At 40.9% G+C, this 27494-nt stretch overlaps 1 protein-coding gene across 1 annotated transcript; it reads right to left on the reverse strand.

The window, feature by feature from the left end:
• Positions 1-582: 582 nt before the first annotated feature.
• Positions 583-26118, reverse strand: slbp (stem-loop histone mRNA binding protein). The gene is made up of 8 exons (XM_060845652.1): positions 25996-26118; positions 25152-25307; positions 18793-18903; positions 8368-8430; positions 7628-7762; positions 4864-5013; positions 4492-4609; positions 583-1557 (listed from the first exon to the last, which is right to left on the reverse strand). The coding sequence occupies exons 1-8, from the start codon at positions 26043-26045 to the stop codon at positions 1447-1449; spliced, it is 894 nt and encodes a 297-aa protein (XP_060701635.1). The 5' UTR covers positions 26046-26118; the 3' UTR covers positions 583-1446.
• Positions 26119-27494: the final 1376 nt, after the last annotated feature.

The raw sequence follows: 27494 nt of genomic DNA on the forward strand, positions 1-27494 counted from the left end.
CAACATCTAACAATGACCACAAAACCAGTGACTTTTTGCACAGGTTTGCTCAAAATGAAGCACCATTTCTTAGTATTAACACCTACTTTTATATCATTTCGGTATTATCGTTTGCTCTTAAACACTTTTACCATCTGTTTTACTTGTTCCTCATCCCCACTTTTATCATTACAGCATAAAACAAATCATTTTCCAGCCCATCAGTTGAAATTAGCCTTGAAATATTAACATTCTTCATATGGATGCTTTGACACCTGCTGAGTTTCTCTAGCACTTTGTCTTTTTAATACTTATTCCACAGTCAGTTACATAGTCAACTTGTTTCATTCGATGCTTCTCCATTTCAATCTACTCAGATTTGTGACTGCCCAAAGTCAGGACTAATGTGTGCGCAACCCAAAGCTATGAATGACCAACTGGATAATTTATTGTCATGTATATTTTACAGTGAATACATGTAAAATTGTGAAAAGCTTCAACTGGATTCACCACTATCTAGCATGATTTTGAATTGCTTATGATTCAGTGAAGTGAGAAAAAAAAAGCCAATGTAAGCAATTAAAGTTTTATTGTACAGCTGCAGATTTACAAAAAAATAGAAATATTAAAAATGCTAAGTTCAACAAATTGTATTCTAATAGCAAATCATTTCAAATGTCTACGATATCTAAGTGGAGTCTGGAAATATGCACGACAAATTGCTATAAATACAAAATAAAATCAGTACAAAAGAGTTTATTACAGTCTTCCATTAGGAAATTAGACATATGTCAGTGGATTACTTTTATGCAGATCTCTTAAATCGCAAACAGCGACAGTATTTTAAAAATTCACAAGTCAAACATTCCCAAGATTTAAAACGTATTAACTTTATTCAATGCCAAATGGGAAACTGTTGCAATTTGCAGTCATTCCATTTGATTTCCATCAAGATAACGGACTCTGCTCCAAGAATAAAACACTGAAAACATAACAATGGCGTAATCTAGCAACTACTGGTCAGAAATAGTCTTACTTCTCATATTCCCACCTCCATAGCAATGTTACATAGAAATAAAGGCTCAAATCTGTAATCTCAACTCCAATCATATGGCTATCTCAACAATTGAGGCATATGTCAAAGACATTCAGGGGAGTGGGTGGGGGTGGGGGAGGAGAGAGGAGGACAGAAGGGGGTCAACTTAACTCAAGTAAATTATTTTGAGGATAAGGTTGAACTTCAACATTGGATTTTGGACACTGTCTTGCCCACTGCACTCTGTCAAAGGTAAAAAAGCAATTACATTAATGGATTTGCCAGACTGCACATTACAGACAAATCCACACAAAGTGGCATACAATATGGGCAAAGCAAAATACAATAAACTCCTTAAAGGTTCTGAGATCACCACAGCATTTGTAGACCTGGTTCATCAAGGTAATATTCTCAACAGCAAGTAGCTTCCTTTAGTTTAGCCAAGAACCAGCTTCATTGGTTTCAGCTAGACAAGCTTGCAAATCAAACTCCTTGCCCACATGAGGGTAGACAAATTCGCTGGTTGGAGTCGAGGATGATATCTAAAAACGAAACATGAAATCATTTGCTGGAAATGTAATTTGATACTGTAACTTCAGTGGAAAAAAAAACAAGATTTCTCGCCAACCCTACATACTGGACTATGTCAGAGATCTGTAAAAACATTGCCCAAGCCATCTCCCATCTCATTCCTTATTCCCTTCTCATCTTTAGACATTAAGGGGCAGGATGAATCAAATTTGTGAAGACCTCACCACAACTGAGTCTCTGGCAAAGAAATGTAATTTTTTTCAAAATGGATGCAAACCAGCAGAGCAACTGCTACGTGCAAGTTTTTGATGGAATCATTGGGGGTGGGGTTGACCTAAAATAACTAGTTCACCAGTTTGTAAACAAGTAAAAATTCAGTTTCTACATAAAGCTTCTAAAAGTCGCTGATCAGAGTCTTGAATGCATGAGCAGCACTTGTTTTAAAGAAGAAAAGGTTATTACAGTTCACAAAAAGGTGTTCAGTTCATTATGTCTGCACTGGTTCTTGAAAGCTTCAAATTGGAGCTAAGTTCCTGCCTTTCCCCACAACCCTGTACACTGCTTTTATTTAAACCATCTAATGCCTTTTTGAATGCCTTAACTGAACCAGTTCCCATCAGACTTCAAGCATTGCATTCAAGATCTGCACTACCCTGAAGTTTTTTTTCTGCTTTCACTTCACATCTATTTCCTTGGCAAAACAAACTGCACGTTGTGGTTCTTGGTCGTTTTACAAGTGGAAACCAGTTTTCCTCTCCTTCCCTCAAGCCTTCCCGATATCTACTATCTAGATCACGATTCTGAAATCAATTCTCCTTTCAGCCTTCTGCTCTCCACACAAAATAATCCCAACCTCTCCAATCTATCTTCTTAACGGATGTATCTCATCTCTGGAACAATTCTCAAGTCTCTTCTGCACACGCTCCAATTCATTCACACCCCTCTCTAATGCTGCACTTGGTATTGTGTAAAACTCAAATGGGTCTAACCTCCCTGCTCTTGGACTCTATGCCCTCATTAAAGGAGCAGAGAATGCTGTATTCTCTTTTTAAAACCACTCTCTATTTGATCTTCCAAATCTCTCCGCTCTTGCACATCCTTTTGAATTGTACCCCTATTGTATACTGTCTCTCCACATTCTGCATGCCAAAGTGTGTCATCACACTTGTCTACATTGAATTTCATCTGCCACCTATTTAATCATTTCAATTTGTCAGTTACTTAGAAATTCTACATAACCTTCCTCTCAGTCTACATGCTGGCCCTGAACGCTCATTATTTCAATTTTGAAAGCCTCCCGCTTTCCAGGTGTCCCACTACTCTCCATCAACTTTTGAAAATTCCTAATATCAATATTAGTCTTGGACCAGATGTATCCTTTTTTCATAACTACTTTAAAACTACAGAATCATGGACTCTGGTCCCAAAGATCTCCCTCAGTAACCCTTCAGTCATTTGTCTGTCTTTTTTTCCCTTTGAGGTAGTCATCAAGTTTTGTCCCTTCGCAGTCAGGCCATCTGCATACAAGATTGTGGAAGTTTTCTTGAATATACTTAAATTGCTCCCCATCCAAACCCTTAATATTTTGGCAGTCCCAGCCAAGTTTGGAAAGTTGCCTACCATTACAATATTATTATTATTATTGCTTTGTGATCTCGCTACATATATTTGTCCCTCAATTTTCCAGAGACCATTCGGGGCCTATAGTACAATACTAAAGTGATTGCTTCCTTCTTATTTCTGCATCCACATAGCTTCACTAGACAATCCCTCAGGAATATCCTAAGTAGTGCTGTAATGTTATCCCCAATCAAAAAGCCACTCCCCCTCTTCCCTTAAGGAGAGAAGAGGTGGCGTGTACCCTGGAACATTGCGCTGCCATTGTGTCTCTCCCTCAGCCAGGTTTCTGTGATAGCTATGATATCCCAATCCCACATTTCCATCTATGCAGAATTCAACTGCCTTACCTGTTAGGCCTCTTGCATTGAAATATATGCAGTTTAATTCATATCTTCCCTCGTTCCCTGCTGTGCTCTTGTCTGCCTAGTCTAACTTCCACAGATAGTCAGGAGACAGCAAGCCAGGCAGCATCAGCAGGCGGAGAAGTTGATGTTTTCGGTGCAACTCGACTTTAGGACTGGGGGTGTGTCTATAAGGGGAACTGCAGATAAAGAGGGTGGCGGAAGCAGGGTGGTGAAGTTGGGATAAGTGAAGACAGGGAGGGTACAACCTGTTTAGTCAATGGGAGGAATCAGTCTGGTAGGTGGCTGGTAAACAAAATGCAATGTTGAGTGCTCCAGGCTGTCAGCTGCCTAGGTGGAAGAGGTGTTGTTTCACCAACGTGTAGTTGGTTTGTTGTGGCAAGGATGGGGATCATGCCGGAAAGGGAGTGGGAAGGGGAATTTAATGGGCAGTGACTGGGTGGTTTGGTCAGTCCTTGCAGGTCGGGTTGAGATGTTTGAACGGTTCCTCAAGTTTACATTTGCCCTCCCCGATGTAGAGAAGATCACATCAGAAGCGCCTGATGCAGTAAATCTGGTTGGAAAAGAGGCTAGGTGGAGTTCAGTTTCATCTGAAAGGATGGTTTGGGGCCCTGGATGGAGGTGAGGGAGGTGGTGGACTAGCAGGATTTGCAGGGGAAGGTTTGGGGGTTGGTTGGGAGAGTAGCACAAACCAAGGACTGTTGAAGGGAACAGTCCTTGCTTTGGCTCCCAAGTAGCTCTAAGAAATCTCCTGCCAGGATATTGGCCCCCTCCAGTTCAGGGGTAACCCGTACCTCTTGCGCAGGTCACCTCTGCCTCAGAAGAGATTCCAATGATTCAAAAATCTGAAACCCTGCACCAACTACTTAGCCACACATTCATCTGCCCTATCAATTGTATCCACATGGAAAGTTTACTTTTCCTCACCAAGCTATCCTTTAGATTTAAGATCGATTTGTTTACCTGGGGAGATGGTGCACGTGTGTTACTGGGAGTGCATCCTCTTTCATCATGGATGCTTGTTCGACTCTCACTTGAGCTGTTCACAGATTCAGTTTCCATATCAAAGTCAAACTCTGTACTGAAAGACATAGGAGGATTCTAAGATGCTTGCAGTTTAAGCATTTGTAACTAATGCAATATTACCATAATGCTCAACCCACCATTCCAAGTAGGCATCAACTAGAGACAAACTTTATGCCTTGTTTCACAAAAAAGGTCACCATCTACAAATGGAATCTAGTCAGAGAACTGGACAATTTATTTCAAAATCTAAACCGCACCCCAAAGATCTTCCATTCTAGTCAAACTGATACCCAATAAGTTTGAACGTACACTGCTTGTAAATCACTGCCTTCTTCAGCTGGTGGATCCCAAGCATGCAGTGCAATTCTCCACAACCTAATTTGCTGGTCCCAGGATCTACGACTGAATTTCTTAAACTTGTTGGGAGTCCTTGGATGAACACCTGGCTTCCGAAGATGTCTGAAAGAAAGAATTTACAAGTCCACAAAGATAACTTGCTGTTGATGTTTAGATCATACATTTTAAAGCATATTCCACATTCATCTAAAGTTAGCCATCAAAAGACAACCAGATAAAATGATGCTATTATTAAAAAGACATACCGTGCACAGTATACTATTGGAGTGTTATGAATACCTCTAATTAGTCCTCATCTCAAATGGATACATTCAGGAAATGGCTACAATCTCCTAGATGCACAACAAAATCACTGAATGTGTTATATTTTCTAAGGACTTTAACAGCTATTTGTAGTGAGAGTAAGGTTATTTACTCATGATGGGACTGAATTTGAATCTACTGAAACAGGTTTAAACCATGATTTAATCAAAGACTTCTGCTGTGAAATGTTCTGTTTTATTCATTCATGTTGTCGTATAATGAACCACTTGAGACAAATCAGAATAACCTTCAAACTCTTCATATGCAAAGGATTTAAAATCTGGTCAGACTAGAAGATTGTGGGATTTAAGATCTGAGCCCTCTTCACCTATATGCTGTTCCTTGGCAGAACCAATCTTCATTTCATATTTGACAGCACACTCAGCTTCACCACCTTCCTCAACACTTGCATTGCATATTCAAACAGACTATCAATATACACTCTTGTATCTTGTCCAAACTTCACTTCACTCAAGTCCATCATAATTATCTACAGTTACTGTACCTTTGTCACATTCTCTCTCTGATCCTATCAGACTTTCATCTTAGATCTTCAACATCTGGGAGGCTTTTTAATTAGAACTCAGACTAAAATGCCTCCTTTTACACTGTAACCATGTGATAACATCACCTAGATCAGCCCATCTGTTAGTGAAGATAATTCACTTCCAAATCTGACTATCCCAGTCATGTCTTGACTGATTCCCATCCTCCATATTCAATTTAAGATAAACCAAAAACAAGTTCACATCAGATTTTGCATCAGGATCCATTTACGTACCAATCAATCCTAGTGCATCCTAGTCCCCAGTCTCAAAACTGTAGTTTTGTTTGAATACTAACACTGCTCTATTTGTCCCATCTCCAGGATTCTCAGATACTTAAACCTCAAATGGGGCATGGGGTATTGTGCACAGAAATGGACAGAGAACTGGTTCATAAACTGGCAAGATTGGAAATAAGTGGGTCTTTTTCCAAGTGACAGGTAGTGACTAGTACAGTAGTTCAAGGATCAGTGCTTGGACCCCAACCAGTCGTCATATATCTTCATGAGAATTCTCAGAAGCCTAGAAAGTTCTAACAAATCTAGACAGGATCAACACAGGAAGGATGCTGTTGTTAACCAGGGTCAGTCTACTGTTAAGGAATGGTCTATTTAGATCAGAGAGGAGGAGGAACTTCTTTACCCAGAGTATGGCAAGCCTGCAGACCTTTCCTGGTTATAGGAAATGGCCAAGGGATTTGAAACACTCAAGACTTAAGAAAGATTCTGATATAGTTCTTAGGACTAAAAAGGGACCAAAAAAAGAGTGTGTGAGTGAGTGGGAGTGTGAGAGTGTGGGGTGAAAGAGGGGGGGAAGAGGAGAGAAAGAGGACCAACTGATGAGCTAGATGATCATATTAGATGGTGGAGCAAGCACAAGGGGCTAAGTAGCCTACTCCTGCTGCTCGATTCTATGTTTAAAACACAGATCTTCCGAAGTGTCTTTGGTCCTCTGCCTATCACCATACTTCGTTCAATATCTATTTTCCAAAGCCCCAATCTCTCTGAAGCATCTGACTCTTCCACACTACATGTATTATAAAAATAGGTTTATTGTGAAACAGGAAGTTTCAATTAGTTTAGATTAAGCATTGCAAGAAAACAATGCACCCAATATATGGGTTCCATTATTTCTTAGGAATGTCAAGACTTAACTTGACCCACACTTTTATGTTGCCTCTTCAGAGGATCCATTGAGAGCAATTCTGACTAACTTGAGCCATGTGATTATATAAAGAAAGAAGCTGGGAATATTATCCAAATACCAAGTGTTTTACAATGCATTTAACTAGTTATAACAAATAATTTGAGCAAGATCATGATTCTTCAGCATTAAAAAAAACAGATAAACTTTCTTGGTCACAAAAACAAATTGCTGGAAAAGCTCTGAAGAAGGGCTAATGCCCCAAACTTCAATGCTCTTGTTCCTCAGATGCTGCCTGACTTGCTGTGTTTTTCCAGCAACACACACATGACTGCTGGAAAAACTCAGGCGATCTGGCAGCATCTGTGGAGAGAAAAAGGAAGGAAGGGTCATTTGATCCAAAACGTTAACTGATTTCTCTCCACAGATACTACCAGATTTCCTTGGCTTTTCCTGCAGTTTATTTTTGATTCATTTATAGCATTCACACTTCTTTTGGTTTTTATGTCGTGCTTTCTTGGTAGCAATCTCAGTCATATTAATTGTATACCAGTCACCTCTGGATCAAACTAAAAAACTTTAACGTTTTTTTGCTTTACCACAGATAATCGAGTATGGTCAATATCAATTGAGTTTAAATTATCCCAACTCCAAGCCTTGCCAAAAAAGGAAAACCTAACTTCAAGAATATTTGGACAAGAATTTTAAAAAGTATTAGATCTTACTTGGGAACTTCCTGAATGAATCTATCATATGCAATAGTATTCTTTCCATAGTTGATTTGCTTCTGTCTTCTCATCAATACTACTTCATCAGTTTCAAGTTCTGAAGGTGGCAATGATTCTCTGGAGCCACTCGAGCTGAAAATTAGAAATTAGAGATTTAAGAGATTTCCCTAATCCTCAAATCAAGACATTATTAGGTGAAGTAAAAAAATTCCATTTAGACAGTCAATGCATTCCTTTGTGTGCTGACAATGTGTTGACACAGTGGCCTCTTTCTGCATTGTAACCATTCAGTGATAATATGCTCCAACCCAAACTCAAAAAGACTTCTCCAGTTTTAAAATCCCAAACTAGAAAAAAGTAACCAGTTTTAGATGCCACAGCCCAACATGGTAAGAATACAGATATAAAGCCTCAGTGTATAAAATCCCACTCTCAATTGTCTTGCAGGAGAAACAATATAAACCTGCACATAATCAAGGAACTCTAACACTCAAAGCAGGAAATGCTAGTAAAGATCTGCAGGGGATACTGCACTGTGGCAGAGGTTACAGCAAGGCAAATCCTTTCTTTGGTTTGTAGCACGCAATTGAGATTTCAAAAATTCATCTCTTCATTTTGGAATGAAATTTAATTATTTGATTTTAGTCTCGCTATCATGAGGAAAAACTTTGCAATACATTGTTGTGTAGTACATTGTGATCAAGCATGTATTAATCCTGTAAACACTTCATCTATACCTTTCAGAAGAGTAACCCTTTTCATGATCATTAAAATCGTTGAGCAGGAGACGTCTTTTGTATCTGAAAGAAAAAAATTGAAATATTGAAAAATATAATGATTAACAATAGTGGTATAATTGTAATGTCATTGAAACAGTAACTTAGAGGAAAGGTTATTGGGCTGCAGACAAAGATTCAAATCTCACCACAGCAGCTGGAACCTAATACAAGCAACGTGTCTGGAATAGAATGTAGTTTCAGTAAATTAACCATAGGTCATTCAGTGTACAAGACAGTTTTTCTTTTAAAAGGATGTCCTTTGGGAAGGACAAATACAGTCCTTACTCATCCTGGCTTATGTGACAGTGACACCCACAACCTATAGGAATAAAAAAAGTTTTCATTTTTTAAAACTCCAAATACAAGTAAGCAAAGCTTGCCATTAACAAAAATGGAATCTGTTCAACTCAATCACACCATTCCTTTAGGAGGTGCCCATTTAAAACAAAAAACCTGTTTAAAGATACAACTTCAGGATTTATGACAAGGCGACTTATTTTAAAAGTAGAGCGTGACCAACATTTTAAAACAGACTTCCCGTCAAAACAATAAAAGGTGAAAGCAACTGAGGAATGCAAGGACCAGACACAGCAATTGTAATGGAAGGACAGGTTTGGTAATATTCTTCATGGATAAACCCCAGACACTAAATGCATGGGTTGCTTTGTTGCTCCAAAAGCAATTCACAAGGTAGTGGCAAGATTAGGTTTACTGGCAAACAAGTTAGCTGTAATAAAACATTACTTTTATTTTCCAAATTAACCGAAATGTTGGGTGCATATTACAGTTTTTTTTTAAAAAAGCAAATGTTTACAGACACTGGCAACCATGCACATGTTCATTTGGGGAACAGCACAGTTCTGAACAAGTGATCATGTCGACTTCATGTGGAACTGTGGTACTGCATATGCAATTTTTCACTGGGGTACAATAAATGTTCCCATTCCTGTTTTTCCACCTAGATCTTCTACTTTTGGTCCTGTGATGCTAGGTTCCCCCCACCCCACAAAACCCTATCATACATGGTTAAAAATCACAACATCAGGTTATAGTCCAACAGGTTTAATTGGAAGCACACTAGCTTTCGGAACGACGCTCCTTCATCAGGCGATTGCTCCTTAATCAGGTGATTGACAATCACCTGATGAAGGAGCATCGTTCTGAAAGCTAGTGTGCTTCCAATTAAACCTGGTGTTGTGATTTTTTAAACTTTGTACACCCTAGTCCAATACCGGCATCTCCAAATCATGACTACTATTGTACATGTTTATTCATTTAATTTCAGTGTTAGATTTCAATTTTTCTGCGTTATTACCACCCTTGACTCAGTTTGTTCCTGTCTCAAGGTGATCAGGCCAAAGTTACATAGTTTTGTGATCAGATTCAGTGCCCAGGCCTAGTGCATGAGCATGCCTGGTGGTCATTGCCAATTAGGTTTGTGTAGTTAACATGTTGAGTTGTGGTGTGACATTCATGTGGGTTTTTCACAAGATGTATAGATGTCAAAGCATGGTGGTACATTTTAGTTGTTCACATGACATTGTTCTAAAATTTGGATTACTTCACATAATGGACGACATACTACAATTTAAATATGATAAATATCTAGGTATAACAGAAGTTAAGACTGTATATTTTCCAAGGATTTTACTGAATTCACTATCTAGGTTGTTCCCAAAACTTAGAGTGACAACACCAGGTATTATGGTGAGGAGATGATGATGGATGTGTGTGCAAGTGCACACAGAGACAAGGAAGCCCAGGAGGCAGGAAGGCCTCTCCCAGTCTCTCCTCTTCTCTCCCAGATCCCAACAGTGCCACCCTGGGTCCCGATTTCTTACCCCCTTCCACTCTGATTTCTCACTCCTCTGGACCATGTCTCTGCTCTCCTCCTCTTCGAGATATGTACACGTGTGATTTACAGCAACACAAACTGGTGCCAGCATCCTTTTTTATTTGTTAAAAAGAGAACCTCACAGCCATTAGTCAATTTTATAGTTTTATTAGGCCCACAGAGGTACAGTCGAGGGCGCAGTGCTGGCAAAGCACAGCAGGTCAGGCATCATCCATGGAGCAGGAGAAACGCAGATTCTCCTGCTCCATGGATGATGCCTGACCTGCTGTGCTTTGCCAGCACCATGCTCTCAACTCTAATCTCCAACATCTGCTACAGAGGTAGAGGCCAAGTCTCAATTCCCCTGCTGGCGACTATCCAAGCACAGACAATTAAATACAAGTTATAAAGAAAATTGCTTTCTGAAGTTTAAAGGGTGCATCCAGTAAAATATCTTTCAAGATCAGCTAAGTGACAGCTCTCTTCCTCGTCAAATCAGGGGCAGCATGGTGGCTCACAGTGGTTAGCATGCTACCTCAAGTGCCAGGGACCCAGGTTCGATTCCATCCTAGAGTGATTGTCTGTTCCTGCGTCTGCATAGGTTTCCCCCGGGTGCTCCGGTCTCTTACCACAATCAAAAAAACGTGCAGGTTAGGTGAATTGGCCATGATAAATTGCCCAGAGCATTAGTCAGAAGCAAATATGGGGAATGAGTCTGGGGGGATTACTCTTCAGAGGGTCGGTGTGGACTTGTTAGGACGAAGGGCCTGTTTCCACACTGTGGGAAATCTAATCTAAAACAAACATCTGGGATTTAATCTAAAGCAATCCAACGTCATCCAAAATTTTAAAGTCCAGGTATACTGACATTCTATAACAAATAGGCGTTGCAAATATCCAGTTAATAATTCATGTTTTAGAACACATCTTAGTATTCAGTATTTTGTTTTGTAGAAAATGGGCATTGCTAAGAAAATCAAACAAGCTTAGATTTTACGACTCTTAATTCTCTCAACAGGGGCCCAATCTTCACCAGGATGACAGACAAGAACTTCAAAGCAGGTGGCCTCATTTAGCCAAGAAGCTAGAGACATGAAGGTCGCAGTTCAGTGAAAAGACAGTTATTCACATATGTTCTTAGAATTAAGGAAAACTTTTGAAATTGAAAACAGTCATTTGCATTTCTACCAATGAAACATGGCCATGGATGGTGGTCAAAGATGATAAGCTGGATTTTCCAAGTAGCAGTTATCACAGATTGCCACCCTGCCAAACACTCCATCCTTCTTTTTAAAAAAAGGGATGTCAGAATGTCTCGAAAGATTCTGATCAAGGATCCTTCAGAAATGCACAGCCATTCTTCTACTCTGACGGTTATTTCACAGTCTAGAACTGTCAGGGAAAGGTTAACCTCACCTTTTTTTTAAAAAACAGCCATCAGCTGTCATATTCTGAATTGTAAAGATCCAGACAGCTACTTAGATAGCTGTTGTCAAATGACAAGTACTAAGGCAAGTGTGATGTTAGGATGCTGGGAGAGTAGTTAAGTAGAATGCCAGGTAGCAGGATCACAGTGTACCTTGGGGAGGGTGAAATGAGGTCTCATAGGGGACAGGGGTGCTAGTGAGAGGAGTCTGTCCAGTGGGGTCAGGTCAGGATCTATGGTAAGAGGTCTGAGGTGATGTAGTCGGGAGTGGAGTGGCAAGAATGGAATCAGTTGAATAACTTTTCAAGTAAAACCTTAAATCTGAGCATTCTGATGCACTCGACTGGATTGAGGGTTCCAGGCATAGAGCTGTCTGGCCATCAAAAAACATAAGCCCTTGTTTGTTCAGAGTTACTTTAAATCTGTCAGCACATAACCAACAGCCAAGATTGGCTGAAAGAAGCAGCTAAAAGATTGTTAGTTTTGGGTTCTTTGTAGCTTCTAGCTCTTGGAAATCAAGTGATAAAGCCAGACCTACACCTGAAGAGCAAGTGAAAGATCTATTGCCTGTGACACAGCTTGTGTGGGGGTACTGGCATCCAATATGAAACAATTAGCAAAGGAATAGAATAACTGATGGAAGAATTCTTCCCATTATCACATGATCAAACATCAATAATCCCCTCAAAAGCAGTTAAACCTTTTTGCAGTCAAAGTTCAGAAAACAATAGCCTCACTGCAGTTTGAAATCACAATAGGTGGTTATTGGAAGGAGCGAGTTTCTCTGAAGTTTTACTCTGAAGGAAGACAAGTGTTCAAGCTAGGAAATCCACATTTAAAAGGTCAGTAAAAAATAAATTGGAAGGTCATTTAACCAAAATTAAATGGAAGGACTCCTATGAAATCTTGAATTTTGGTGAACTACAACATTGGAGATAAATCATATTGAACTCTGGAGCATTAATTAGCTTTTGAGTTTTTCAAAGGGAAAAGAAAAGAATGATCCTTCAAGATTCTGCAAGTAAGGGAATTAATAAAGACAGCAGGGTGGAGAACTGCTCAAGTCAATGGTGCCTCCTTTATAGATATACTCTTACATACAAATTTGTTGTTAAAACTTCATTCATGGGACTTGGGTGTTGACTGTTCTGAGCCACCCTTGAGATGGGGTGAGCTGTTTTCTTCAACCGCTGCACACGACATATGGGTTGACTCAAGGCCATTACAGTGGGGTTTCAGGATTTTGACAAACAGTGAAGGAACACCAATATACTTTCAAGGATGGCAAGTGGCTCAGAAGGGAATTTGCAAGTGGCGACAATCCCATACAAGTAGATTCTGGAGCACAACCATGTCATGGTATCATGTAGACTGAATTGATTGGCTGAAGATGATATCTGTCATGCAGAGGACCACTGGAGGCAGCAGAGATGGACATGGCACTTCTGGCTGAAGACTACTGTGTATGCTTCAATCAAATCTTTTGCACTCTTCATCATTGAAGCTGGAAATATTTGTGGAGCCTCCTCTAGTGTTTTAGTGTCCTCCACCATCCATGATTAGATATGACAGGACTATGGAGCTTAGATATGATCCATTAGTCTAGGATCATTTAACTATCACTTGCTGCTTATGCTATTTTGAATTCAAGTAGTTTGCTTGGTAGCTTCACCAGGTTAACACCTCATTTTTAGTATGCCTCCTCTTGCTCTTAGCATGCTGTCCTGCACTCTCCATTCAACAAGGGCTGATCCCAAGCTTGAAGGTAATGGTTGAATGGGGGATATGCCAGGCCATGACATTACAGATTGTGCTGAAGTACAATTCTGTTGCTGGCTATGGCCCATAGCACCTCATGAATGCCCAGTCTTCAGCTGCTCAATTTATTGAAATCTGTTCCATTTAGCACAGCAATAACGTCACAACACAAAAAGGAGGACAGTCAAGTGCAAGGACGAGGTCAAGTATGCTTTTCCCTCACCTCCAAATGCAGACCCAGTATAGCAGCTACGTCCTGTAGGACTCAAATCAGTGGTACTGCTGCCAAGCCAGTCTTGGAGGTTCACACTGAAGCTGCCAAGCCTAAGTATATTTCGCACCCTTGTCATCTTCGGTGCTCCCTTCAGTGTTCAGAGAAGTATGATTCATCAGCTGAGGAAACTACATTGTATCCAAGTTTAACCTGAAGCCATAAGACTTCACCGAGTTCAGTGTCAATATTGAGGACTCAGGGCAACTCCCTTTCTACAGTATACCACTGTTACACCACCTCTGCTGTGTCTGCCCTGCTGGTGGGTCAGGCCATATCCAGGAATGGTGATGGCGATGGTCTGGGACATTGAGTGTATGACTCTGTAAGGCTGTTTGATAAGTCTGAGAGACAGTTCTCCCAATGCGGCACTAGAATATTAGGTAGAGGACTCTGCAGGGTCAACTGAACTGTTTCTGCCATTGTCTTTTCCAGTGCCTAGGCCAATGCCAAGGTGGTCCATTCAGTTTCATTTTTTTGTTGAGACTTCATAGAGGCTAATAGAACTGAGTGGCTTGCTAGACTTTTCAGAGAGCAGTGGAGAGTCAACTACATTGCTGTGGGACTGGTCACATAGACCAGACCAGGTGAGGATGGCAGATTTCCTTTTGTGAAAGGCCACTTGTGAGCTAGCTGGGTTTTTCTGACAATAAATCATGGGTTCATGGTCATCAGTAGATTCTTAAATCCAGGTTATTTTGATTCTGAACTGAAATTTATGGCAGGATTCAAACCCAGGACCCCAGAACATTAGCTGAACTTCTGAATTAATGATCGAACAACAATGCCATCACCTCCCTACAAAAGACATGAATCTTGTGGCATAGGCTGATTTATAGATTTAAAAATATAAACAGTCCCAAAGGGATCAAAATAGGCAGTTTGTGCTGTATGACTCTATGGAGGAATCCTCCAGCTATGTCAAATTCAAATAGGTCCTCCAATCCCCTGCAGCTGACACAGGAGGATATTAAGTCTAAAGATTTAACCATTAACTATCAATACAAACTGAAAGATTTGGGAGTCAACTAAGAAAAGCAAATTCTTGTGAAATCCAGGACACTTCTCATGTCTTGGACACCTACATGTGCAGGTCATGTTTTTAGCCGGAGAAGCAAGTTCCAGGTTATGGAACTGCAGCTGGCCTTAATGCAGTGCACACCCAAGACTAAGAGCTTAGTGGATAATAACTTTCTTTCAGTGGTCAACCCATAGCTCAACAGTTGTACAGAAAGTGAGAAAGGGTACTGCCAGCAATTGAGAACCAGGAGGCAGTTAGCACAGGAATGAGAGACTACATAATGACTTCAGGATAATGTTTCTGGCGATGTCATGCTTAAGAATGTCATTAAGTAGCTACAGAGCTTGGCTAAAATAACCTGTTTTTTGCCTAATAGTTAACCATTTATAAAATTAATGGTTGCAATGTAGAATGAAAAATTATGAGCAAAACCTGATAAATAATTAGTCAGATTTATCTAGCCGAGTGACTTCAGATTACTTTCCTGTGTAAACCAATGGATCAGCTGTAGTTAGTAAGAATGGAATGTAATTTACATACAAAACATATGGACAATAGCAGGTCACTCAGCCCTTCAAGCATGCTGTCATTCAATAGGATCATGGCTAATTTAACTTTAACCTCAATGGTGCAGTCCTCCATATCCCCAAATATTCTTTCATACTTTTGAATTTAAGAATAAGACCATAAGACATAGGAGTGGAAGTAAGGCCATTCGGCCCATCGAGTCCACTCCGCCATTCAATCATGGCTGATGGGCATTTCAACTCCACTTACCCACATTCTCCCCGTAGCCCTTAATTCCTCGAGACAACAAGAATCTATCGATCTCTGCCTTGAAGACATTTAGCATCCCAGCCTCCACAGCACTCTGCGGCAATGAATTCCACAGGCCCACCACTCTCTGGCTGAAGAAATGTCTTCGCATTTCTGTTCTGAATTGATCCTCTCTAATTTTAAGGCTGTGTCCACGGGTCCTAGTCACTTCGCCTAACGGAAACAACTTCCTAGCGTCCACCCTTTCCAAGCCATGTATTATCTTGTATGTCTCTATTAAGTCTCCCCTTAATCTTTTAAACTCCAATGAATACAATCCCAGGATCCTCAGCCGTTCCTAGTATGTTAGACCAACCATTCCAGGGATCATCCGTGTGAATCTCCGCTGGACACGTTCCAGTGCCAGTATGTCCTTCCTGAGGTGTGAGGACCAAAACTGGACACAGTACTCCAAATGGGGCCTAACCAGAGCTTTATAAAGTCTCAGTAGCACAATGGTGCTTTTATATTCCAACCCTCTTGAGATAAGTGACAACACTGCATTCGCTTTCTTAATCACGGACACAAGCTGCATGTTTACCTTTAGAGAATCCTCGACTAGCACTCCCAGATCCCTTTGTACTTTGGCTTTACGAATTTTCTCACCGTTTAGAAAGTAGTCTATGCTTTTATTCTTTTTGCCAAAGTGCAAGACCTCGCATTTGCTCACGTTGTATTCCATCAGCCATTTCCTGCACCACTCTCCCAAACTGTCTAGATCCTTCTGTATCCTCCCCACTTCCTCAGTACTACCTGCCTGTCCACCTAACTTCGTATCATCGGCAAACTTCGCTAGAATGCCCCCAGTCCCTTCATCCAGATCATTATTACATAATGCGAACAGCTGTGGCCCCAACACTGAACCCTGTGGGACACCGCTCGTCACCGGCTGCCATTCCAAAAAAGTTCCTTTTATCCCAACTCTCTGCCTCCTGTCAGACAACCAATCCTTAATCCATCCCAGTAGCTCACCTTGAACACCATGGGCCCTCACCTTGCTCAGCAGCCTCCCATGTGGCACCTTATCAAAGGCCTTTTGGAAGTCTAAATAGACCACATCCACTGGGTTTCCCTGGTCTAACCTACTTGTCACCTCTTCAAAGAATTCCAACAGGTTTGTCAGGCATGACCTCCCCTTACTAAATCCATGTTGCCTTGTTCTAATCAGACTCTGCTCTTCCAAGAATTTAGAAACCTCATCCTGAATGATGGATTCTAGAATTTTACCAACAACCGAGGTTAGGCTAATTGGCCTATAATTTTCCATCTTTTGTCTTGATCCTTCTTGAACAAGGGGGTTACTACAGCGATCTTCCAACCATCCGGGACTTTCCCTGACTCCAGTGACTCTTGAAAGATCTCAACCAATGCCTCCGCTTTTTCCTCAGCCACCTCTCTCAGAACTCTAGGATGTATCCCATCAGGGCCAGGAGATTTATCAATTAAGACTTTAGCTTTTCTAGCACGCTCTCTTTTGTAATGGCAACCATACTCAACTCAGCCCCCTGACTCCCTTTAATTGTTGGGATATTACTCATGTTTTCCACTGTGAAAATTGACGCAAAGTACTTGTTAAGTTCTCCTGCTATTTCCTTGTCTCCCATCACTAGGCTTCCTGCATCAGTTTGAAGTGGCCCAATGTCTACTTTTGCCTGTCGTTTGTTTCTTATGTACTGAAAGAAACTTTTACTATCATTTCTAATATTACTGGCTAGCCTACCTTCATATTTGATCCTCTCATTTCTTATTACACTTTGTTATCCTTTGTTTGTTTTTGTAGCCTTCCCAATCTTCTGGATTTCCCACTGCTCTTGGCCACTTTATAGGATCTCTTTCTTTAATACATTTCCTGACTTCCTTTGTCAGCCATGGTTGTCTAATCCCTCCCCGGATAATCTCTTTTCTTGGGGATGAACCTCTGTACAGTGTCCTCAATTACACCCACAAACTCCTGCCATTTTTGCTCTGTCTTCCCCGCTAGCCTCTGCTTCCAGTCTATTTTTGTCAGTTCCTCTCTCATGCCCTCATAATTACCTTTATTTAACTGTAACACCATTACATCCGATTTTGCCTTTTCTCTTTCAAACTCCAGACTGAACTCTACCATATTATGATCGCTGCTTCCTAAGGGTTCCCTTACTTTAAGACCTTTTATAAATTCTGGTTCATTGCAAAGCACTAGGTCCAGAATAGCCTGCTCCCTTGTGAGCTCCATGTCAAGCTGTTCCAAAAAGCCATCCTGTGAGCATTTCATGAACTCCCTTTCTTTGGATGCACTGGCAACATTATTTACCCAGTCCACCTGCATATTGAAGTCTCCCATGATCACTGTGACCTTGCCTTTCTGACATGCCTTCTTCCACAAAGATTCTGTGTAGACTACCTTTTGAGAAAGAGAATTCCAAAGACAATCCTCAAAAAAACATTTCCTGTTTTAGATAGGCACCCCATTACTTTGAAAACAATTATCTCCAGTTCTAGATTCTCCTGCAACAGGAAACATCTCTTCAACCACCCAGTCAAGTCTCCTCAGGATCTTGGATATTTCAATTAAGTCACCTCTGACTTTTCTAAAATGTAGAGGATATAGGCCTAGCTTTTCCTCAAAGCAATCTACTCATTTCATCTATCTGTCTTTTAAACTTTTCTGAATTGCTTTTAAAGGTATTAACATCCTTTGTAAATATGGTGACAAGTATTGTAAACAGTACTCCAGCTGTGGTCTTCCCAAAACCCCGTACCTGCACTTTCCAGAGTGCCACTCTCACCAGCAGTTGAAATGGAAGACTTAAACAATACAACTCAGACTCCTGTGCTAACAGCCTTATGGTTCTCAATACCCAACAGAAGCAAGACCTCCTTACTCTTGCATTCCATTCCTCTTGAAATGAACCACAAACATTCTATTAACTTTCCTGATTACTTGCTATATCTGGCATACCAACACTGATTCATCTATTCAACTGCAACAAAAAGCATGGAATATTTGGAATTTATACAGGATATACATGAGAACATCTAAAATGAGAATTGCATAACTGCAAACAAACAATCATTTAAGTTATTTGAAAATACGAGTTATATTTCCTCACTAAAGCAATCCAGAATGCAGGACCATTATTGTAGGAATATTTAAGAGGCTAAGAAAATATTGAATGAAAGGGAATGAAAGGCACAGAACCACACTATATACAAGTTAGTTGCAACATTTGACAGACCCTCCAGAAAGGCTGTTTGCAAACTAAAAGTGTACAAACCTTTTCAAATCACGATAAACAATCTGTCTAGTTTCTTCATCTTCAACTGCAGTACCCCAATCTGCAGAACCACATCTGGGAACTGTTCCGTCACCTTCTGGTGTTGTGAAACTGGAAGAAATTAATTTTAACATAGCCATTTAAAATTAACTATTTTTCCCTGTTAAATGGACTTGGCTACAAAATTAATGATCCACTACAAAACCTTGACAACATTTGATAGAACTGAGAGTTTCCAGTTAAAAGTACTGGAGAATTGTCAACTCAGATTCGTGACTGACCCCAAGAAATACATTTTATGCTAGAACAGGCTTTACCTGAACATAAATATAACATTTTCCAAAGTGAATAGATGCCTTAATTCAAAGTTGATATAAGCAAGCCAAATTCCCTAGGACATGACCACATCTCACAATTTGGCCTAAGAATTAACGTTTCATTTAGAACTGTCAAAGTTATAAATACATTAGAAAAAACCCACACTTAATTTCATCACTGCAGTGCAGTCCCTTATTCGTTGCTGTCACTAGTTTCATTCGATTATTTTGGCTGCAACCCCAGGTCATACCTGCAATTTTCACCTCCCAACAGAATAATTTATTGAATGAATTCCAGGCAATCCAGTTAAGGTGCATCAGACACAGCAAGCAATCAGTAACAAAAGGTAGGCAGCAGGGTTTCTAAAATTTAATATTTAATCTACCTGCAAACATTAATTTTAAAATTTCAAAAGCTACAGTTTAATCGTGAAGCAAATAGTCACAAAGTTAGTTACACAACAATTGGAGTCATAGCATAGAAATAGGCCCCTCAGCCCACCACGTCAATGCCAACCAACACACACTAAATTACACTTATCCCATTGACTTACATTTAGTCCATAGCCTATGCCCTGGCATTTTAAGTTTTCATCCAGATGCTTTTAAAATGCTGCAAGAACACTTGCCTCTACCACCATTTCAAGCAGTGTATTCCACATATTTCAACTACCTTCTGGGTTAAAGGTTTTTCACAACTCTAAGTCACTTACTCTTCATCTTCAACTTATGCCCTCTGGTTTTCAATTCATCTACCATGATTCACCCTGTCTTTGCCTCCTGTTATTTTGTAAACTTCAATCAGATCCCCCTCTCAGCCTCCTCTGTCCCAAAAACAACACTGTCCAGCCTTGGGTGCAAGAGCAAGAGCCCTTTCATCCCAGGCAATATCCTGGTGAATTTCCCCTGCACCCGGTCTTGTGCAATCATGACTTTCTGATACATGACGATCAGAACTGCACACAAAATTCCACTTGTGGCTAAACCAAATGTTAGGTAAAATTGTAGCAAGACTACCTTGCTCCTACAATCTATGCCATGACTAATGAAGGCAAGCATCCCATATATCATCTTCACCACCCTGCCTACCTATGCTGACAACCTCAAGGATCTATGGGCTTGTACACCAAGATCCCAGAGGTTGTCAGTACTCCACAGGGACCTACCATTCATTGTGTGTGGTGGGCAGGCCTGTTACCACCTTGTTAGGTATCACAAAATGCATCATTTCACACAATGGATTAGATTCCATTTGCCATTGCTCTACCCACTTTACCAGCTGATCAATATCAACTATAGGCCAAGACCATCCTCCTCACTCAAAAGACACCAGTTTTGGTCATCCACAAACTTACAAGTTTATCTTCTACGTTCACATTCAAGTCGTTAAATTGATAGCAAAGGTCCCAGCACCAATTCTTGTGATGCACTGTTGGTCACAGTCTTCCAATCACAAAAATATGTCCCTCCAACTTTGCCTCTCATTTGCAAGCCAATTTTGGATCATAGTACTCGTATGAAACAAGATTCAGATCATAGTTCTATGTGAAATTCTCAAAAGCACATTAAAAACAAATTTGACATTCACCAGGGTGTCAGAGATAAAATACTTTAGTTATAAAAGAGACAGGAAAGAATATCATTTGTGCGAAGAAAACAGAAGACCAAGTCATTTCTTCTAAAACTCATGCATTAAACTTCTGTAAAAATAGCAAGTCTTTTCTTCAGACTTAGACCTAATAGGCAGTTATGTATTTTAAAAACAAAGCATTGGGAAAAGAATAATTTTTGACATAACATATCATGCGAGAGGGAGACAGAGAATCAAGCAGTAGCATCTTTCACAGTAAAACTGGGTTTTTCTGAAAAGAGATTATATTGTTAAAGCTGCTGGTTCAATTCCCATAAGATATTTATGTTGCACTGTTGTACTTGAATATGGATTGCTTCAGTTTGAGGATTTGCAAATGGTGCTGAACACTGTTCTCTGATGTGCAATCATCATGTCAGACCTTCTCAGAGGGAATATAATCTGAAGATGTTTGGGCCTTGGAGGAACTCCTGCAGAGCTGTCCTGCAGTTGAGATGACAGACCAACAACCACAAACACCTTCCTGCGTGTCAGGTAAGACTTCAGCTCTCCATGGAGAGATTGCTCTCGATACCCATTGATTCCAGTTTTGACAACTGATGACAACTTCCATTACTTTACTGAATCCACTGCACGGAAACAAACTAACACAACTTTTTGGGCAGCACGGTGGCACAGTGGTTAGCACTGCTGCCTCACAGTGCCAGAGACCCGGGTTCAATTCCCACATCAGTCGACTGACTGTGGAGTTTGCACATTCTCCCCATGTCCGCGTGGGTTTCCTCCCACAATCCAAAAATGTGCAGATTAGGTGAATTGGCCACGCTGAATTGCGCGTAGTGTTAGATGAAGGGGTAAATGTAGGGGAATGGGTCTGGGTGGGTTGGGCTTCGGCGGGTTGGTGTGGACTTGTTGGGCCAAAGGGCCTGTTTCCATACTAAGTAATCGAAGAGTAAAAAATGAGGTCTGCAGATGCTGGAGATCACAGCTGAAAATGTGTTGCTGGTTAAAGCACAGCAGGTTAGGCAGCATCTCAGGAATAGGGAATTCGACGTTGAAGGGCTTATGCTCGAAACGTCGAATTCCCTATTCCTGAGATGCTGCCTAACCTGCTGTGCTTTAACCAGCAACACATTTTCAGCTGTAAGTAATCTATAACAACTAGACTATGGAAGTGTTCATTCTCAGAAACATCTCCTGATCAAAACAGTTATCAGAAAAAAGGCTTTAGACCATACCAACGCCAATAGAAGACTTGTGCTCCAGAATTAATCACACCCGAAGTTAAATTGCTCCTGCACAGTGACATCACTGGCCCCATCTTGCAATGTTTGGGCCATAGCCTTGAATATTATGACATCAAGCGTTCATCCAAAAACATTTTTTTAAAAATTTAAAAAAAGGAGCTTTCCCACCTCAACCACCCTCCTTGGCAATGCATCCCAGACCATCACCACCCTCTTTGTGGGCGGCACGGTGGCACAGTGGTTAGCACTGCTGCCTCACAGCGCCGGAGACCCGGGTTCAATTCCCGCCTCAGGCGACTGACTGTGTGGAGTTTGCACGTTCTCCCCGTGTCTGCGTGGGTTTCCTCTGGGTGCTCCGGTTTCCTCCCACAGTCCAAAAAGATGTGCGGGTCAGGTGAATTGGCCATGCTAAATTGCCCGTAGTGTTAGGTAAGGAGTAAATGGACGGGTATGGGTGGGTTGCGCTTCGGCGGGTCGGTGTGGACTTGTTGGGCCGAAGGGCCTGTTTCCACGCTGTAAGTAATCTAATCTCTTGGTGAATAAACATATTTCCTCAAACTCCTTCTAAACTTGCTGCCTTTCACCTTAAAAAAGGTATACACCACCCTTGCTGTTGACTCTTCAAGTCAGGAGAACAGCTCCTTTCTATATCCTCTGTTCATGCCCCTCAAATCAGGCCTTCTTAGCTTCAACAAAAATAACTTGTTTATCCAGTCCTTCTTCGTTAGCTGAATCGCTCCAGTCCAGGCAACATCCTAGTGAATTTTTATCTATACCCACTCCAGTACAACAAATTCCTTTTCGTAGGCTGGTGACCAGGACTGCACACACTATTTCCAACTACAGCCTAACCGAAGTCCTGTCCAGTTCCAATAAGCTCCCTGCTCCTATGTCTTTCTCACGTGTGGTATACATTATATGACCTATTAACTGTTCTGCCACCTTCAGGCATATGTGGACAAGCACCCCAAGATGCCCCTATTCCTCAGCTTCCTTCTGCTCTGTCATTCATCAAGTACTCTTGTCTTGTTATTTCTCCCAAAGTGCATCACCTCACTTTTCTGGATTAAATTCCATCTGCCACCTGACCAAACCCTTATATTCTCTTTTAATTAAGAGGACATTCCCCACTGCCAACCATCCAATCTTGTCACCCACATATACGGGTGGTTGCTCCATCATGACCTTCTGCAGAAGCCAATTCTATTTGACTCCAGATATCAAATGGTTGAAAGTACTGGATAGTGGAAAGACCATGGATCTGACAATATTCTAGCAATAGTACTGGGGACTTTTACTCCAAAACATCACACCTCTAGCTAGGCTGCTACAGTACCAACACAACTTCCTCATATTTGCAAATTTATCTATGTATGTCCTGTGTACAAAAAGCAAGACAAATCCAATCAGCTTAATTACCACCTTACCGGTCCAATCTCAATTAGTAACACGAAGAAAGGGGTCATTAGTTCAAACAACAACTACTCAGCAATAATTTATTTGCAAATGTCCAGATTGAGCTCTGCAAGGTCCATTGAGCTTCTGACCTCATTTACAGTCTTGGTTTAAACGATGGACAAAAGAGCTCAACCGCAGAGGACAGTGTGACGGTTCTTAACTGGAAGTCACAATCGACAGCGTGGCAAAGAGCTTTGGCAAAACAATCAACGGGAAATGAGAAAAAAAAAACTCCCCACTTGCTGACAGTAATCTCAAGCACATTAGAGCAAAGGAGGCCTGAAGGAGACCTGACTAAAATGTGTGAGGTTAAGGGGCATGGACAGGGAATATAGATAGCGGAGCTCAATATACAAAAATATTAGCCTTGCTGCTCTGTACTTGGAGCAAATAAGGCTAATGTGTTTGTGTATTGAACTCAGCCACCTATATTCCTTGTCCACGTCCCTCAAACTTACACACCTCAATTGGGTTCCCTTCGGGCCTTTTCCGTTCAAATGAACTTGGGATGACTCCCAGCAAAAGCAGAGTTTTCCTCATTCCCATCGATTGTTTTCTCTCACCTTAAAAATATACCCTCCAGTCCCGAAATCCCCCACCCAAGGGAAAAGACCTTGGCTATTCACCAAATCAATGCCCCTCATGATTTTATAAACCTTTATAAAAAAGATCATACCTGAACCTATGTTCCAGTGGAAAAAAATCCCAGCCTTTTAATTCAAACCCTCTAGTACCAGCAACATCCTGGTTAACATTTTCTGAACTCTCAGATCTAGAAATATCGCTCCTAAACCAGGTTGTCAAAAAGCTACAAAAAAAAAGTAGTAAAGCAGAAAATGCTAATTGAATAAAGCTATTAACACATCTGACAGACATCACAGAGATGGAAGAGAATTTCAAGAACAAAAGAACTGGTTGTCAACTTCTTTATATCAAAGCCTTTATGATCTAAAAATCTAAAGGTTTGAATCCTGTTGTAGATTCACAAGCCAATATAAAAAAAACTTATATAACTTGTAGATTTTAGCGATACATTTTCTCAACAGAAAATTTCAAAAGTGTATTTCATTTAATATTAGTCTCAAACTTGGTGCTGCAGGCAACACTTCCATTTCAATTCTGACGACAACTTTATCAGAATTCCAAAGGATGGTTTAACCTTTCTATAATAGTACATTCCACATACGCTACTCACATCTTTAGAATTGTGTCCTAGGTCAATCACCTGTTTCCCTCCACAAAGACCAGAAGAGGGAATATTCTCACTGAGACTTGTATTGTTCAGCACCACTCGTGGATTCTTCAGACAGTGAAGCAGTCAACGTCCAAAGGCGATTAGACTTGGTAAAGCACGTAATTCCTGGTCACTGATAAGTCTTTTCTTCCCTTCTGAGCAAATCATGTCACTTTTGCAGCCTAACATCCTTGTCTTTTCATCGCGAACACTTGTACTTACAACCGCAACTACAATCGTTTTGTAAACACAACTCAAGAGACTGAATGGAAAAGCTAATCTAGCTTCAAACATCAAAACTGGAAGTCGAAACCAGCATTTCCCAGGGGAGGGAAGGGGTGGGGGATGTTAACATTTTGATTAATACACAAAGAGTTTTTAAAATACAAGATATGCAGTTTTTAAATGAAGTCCTTTCTTGGACATGCACAACAAAGGGGTCAGAGACGACGAGCTGCCAATTCATCGTTTTTTTCGCCTCAACCTCGAGGTTTAAACCTCTTGCCACTAACCTGGAGACTCTGTCATCTGTCCAAGATGGTGGATCGTCCCACTCCTTGATCTCATCCTCAAACACAGTGGAGTCCGAGTCTCCTATTCTCCGCAGTTTGCCGTCGGCTCCTCGTTTCCTGCCCACGGACCAACGACATGGCGGCGGCTTCCTCCTGCTGAGGAGAGGGAAAATAAAACTGCAGTCAGAATGGGGGACAGAAAGCAGTCCGAACGGAGACAGTGCTCGGCCGAGATAAAACCTGGTGGAAGAGGAAAACGGGAGCCACGATCTCGATCTCTCTCTCCCGCCCTCCCCAAGGGCGGCCGTATTTTTCCCTCCATCTACCCGGGACCTACCTTGTGCAATACAAGTGGGAAAAAAATAACTCTTTGAATTAAATCGGATAAGTTACTGATGTACAAATATGAGACATCAGTTTATAAGTGAAGGCTCAAGTTTACAGTTTCGAATGAGGGAAAACTTTATGAAGTGGAGAATAAAATGGTATGGATTACGCATCTTGACGGAGTTGGACAATGGCGGGGCGGGGGGTTAAAACACCGTTAGCGGGATGTCCTGCGGCCAAAGAGCGGGGCAATGTGGGGGGAATTCGAAACCGCTTCTGTTTTTCGCGCCACTGGCGATCCGCGCGGAACATTCAAAGCTGCCGCCAATAACTGCCATTCCCCAGGTCTCCCTCAGTCAGTGTCGGAGAGCGGCGCGAAGAAACGGCAGCACCACTCAGAGACTCCGCTTCCCCTTCTTTACAAATGTACAAAAGGACACTCTCTTAGGATGTTCACAGGTCACTGCTGACCTCTACATTTTTTTTTGCCTTTGACACAAACGGTATTTCAAGATACCTGAAGCGTTCGTTTCCTTGAGCAGCCGACACTGGGCTAGGATGAGCCATAATCACCAAAGTAATCCCTGACACTGAAAGCGCTGCTCTTCCGGCTCCAGCTTAAACCCCGCGGCCACCCGCCCAGCAAAGACCAGGCCAGATCAGACCCTACCAACTATCACAGGAAAGGGGAATATATCGAGAGGGACGGAAAGATGACAGATGAACCACCCGGGTAATATCGGACTTGATGTCTCTTCAACCTTTTCTGTTAAAATTTCGCTTTATCTTGAAGTAGCTAATGCCTGGTTACTCAGTATAAAACCATTTCAAGCCCTTAACCAAAATATGTTCCTCCCTACACTGGGAAATAGTTTGTTCCTCCCCGCTCACGATCCTGCTGATATTTAATTTTTAAAAATTATTTTACTACATCTATTTACTATCGAACGTTTATGGGTTTTTTTTAATTAATTCGCATTTCGGTCTTTTATTGTTTTGTTTCTTTTACTTTCTTTATCTTCATTGGTCCATTAATTGTGATTATCTGATTGGCTGATTGGATTGATTGACAAGCTGGAAATTTAAATATGTTATTGCTGCAATGTCCCAATACAATCTTTCAATTTCTTGCAACTGTCCTGCGTTTCATTTAAATGCAGGAAATGGAAAGACCTAACGCAACTGTAGTCTAAGTTATGGATCTCGTTTCTCAAAATCCAAATTTACTGTCTCACTACTGAGGGAGTATCTACCTGTATACTGTTGATGTGCGTTTTAGATGAAATCATTAAATTAAGGCATTGCTTATAAATGAACTCAGGACACCACTAAAAGAATAAGAATAAGGAAATTGTCCTTTATGGCCGGGCCATATCAAAAGAAAACAAATGACCATCACATTTCTCTTCATGAAACCTATGTGCAAATTGGATCTTGCATCAAAGGTTTGAGTTGTCCCTGTAGATGCAGCCCTTAGTTGATCTGTTTCAGGGGTGATGCAATGGAGTCTATCATTTACACACTGTCGTGCACAGTACTGATCTCTAGTGTAGGTTATTCCTCTCTTGAGTCTGAATAGCATGATTTTTGATGTCAATATTACATCATGTTATAAAGCCTGAAGGGATCAAAGAGTAATGGGAGGAAGGAGAACAGGTACTGAGCTGGATGATCAACCATGGTCATATTGAATAGCAAAGCAGACACAAAGGCTCAAACGGCCCACCCTTGGTCCTATTTTCAATGTTTCTGTTTATACATGATTCTGTCATTGATGTATGCATCCTTAGAATGACAACAGTAATTAGCAGTTAAAATACTGTTATGCTAAAATTGGTGCTTTATAGTACATATAAAAGCGTTTGTTAAAAATTATTTTTTATATGTGTGCTCACTGTAGCACAAACAATATCAAGGAGTGAGGGGATGTTTCTAAAGGCACCACTCCCGAAATGCCCGTAAATTTGTTGATGCAGTTTTTAAAAAGTTACTTGTTTTCCTAGTTCCATTATCAAA

Source organism: Hemiscyllium ocellatum, chromosome 1 (assembly GCF_020745735.1).
Source record: "Hemiscyllium ocellatum isolate sHemOce1 chromosome 1, sHemOce1.pat.X.cur, whole genome shotgun sequence".
NCBI classification, from domain to species: domain Eukaryota; kingdom Metazoa; phylum Chordata; class Chondrichthyes; order Orectolobiformes; family Hemiscylliidae; genus Hemiscyllium; species Hemiscyllium ocellatum.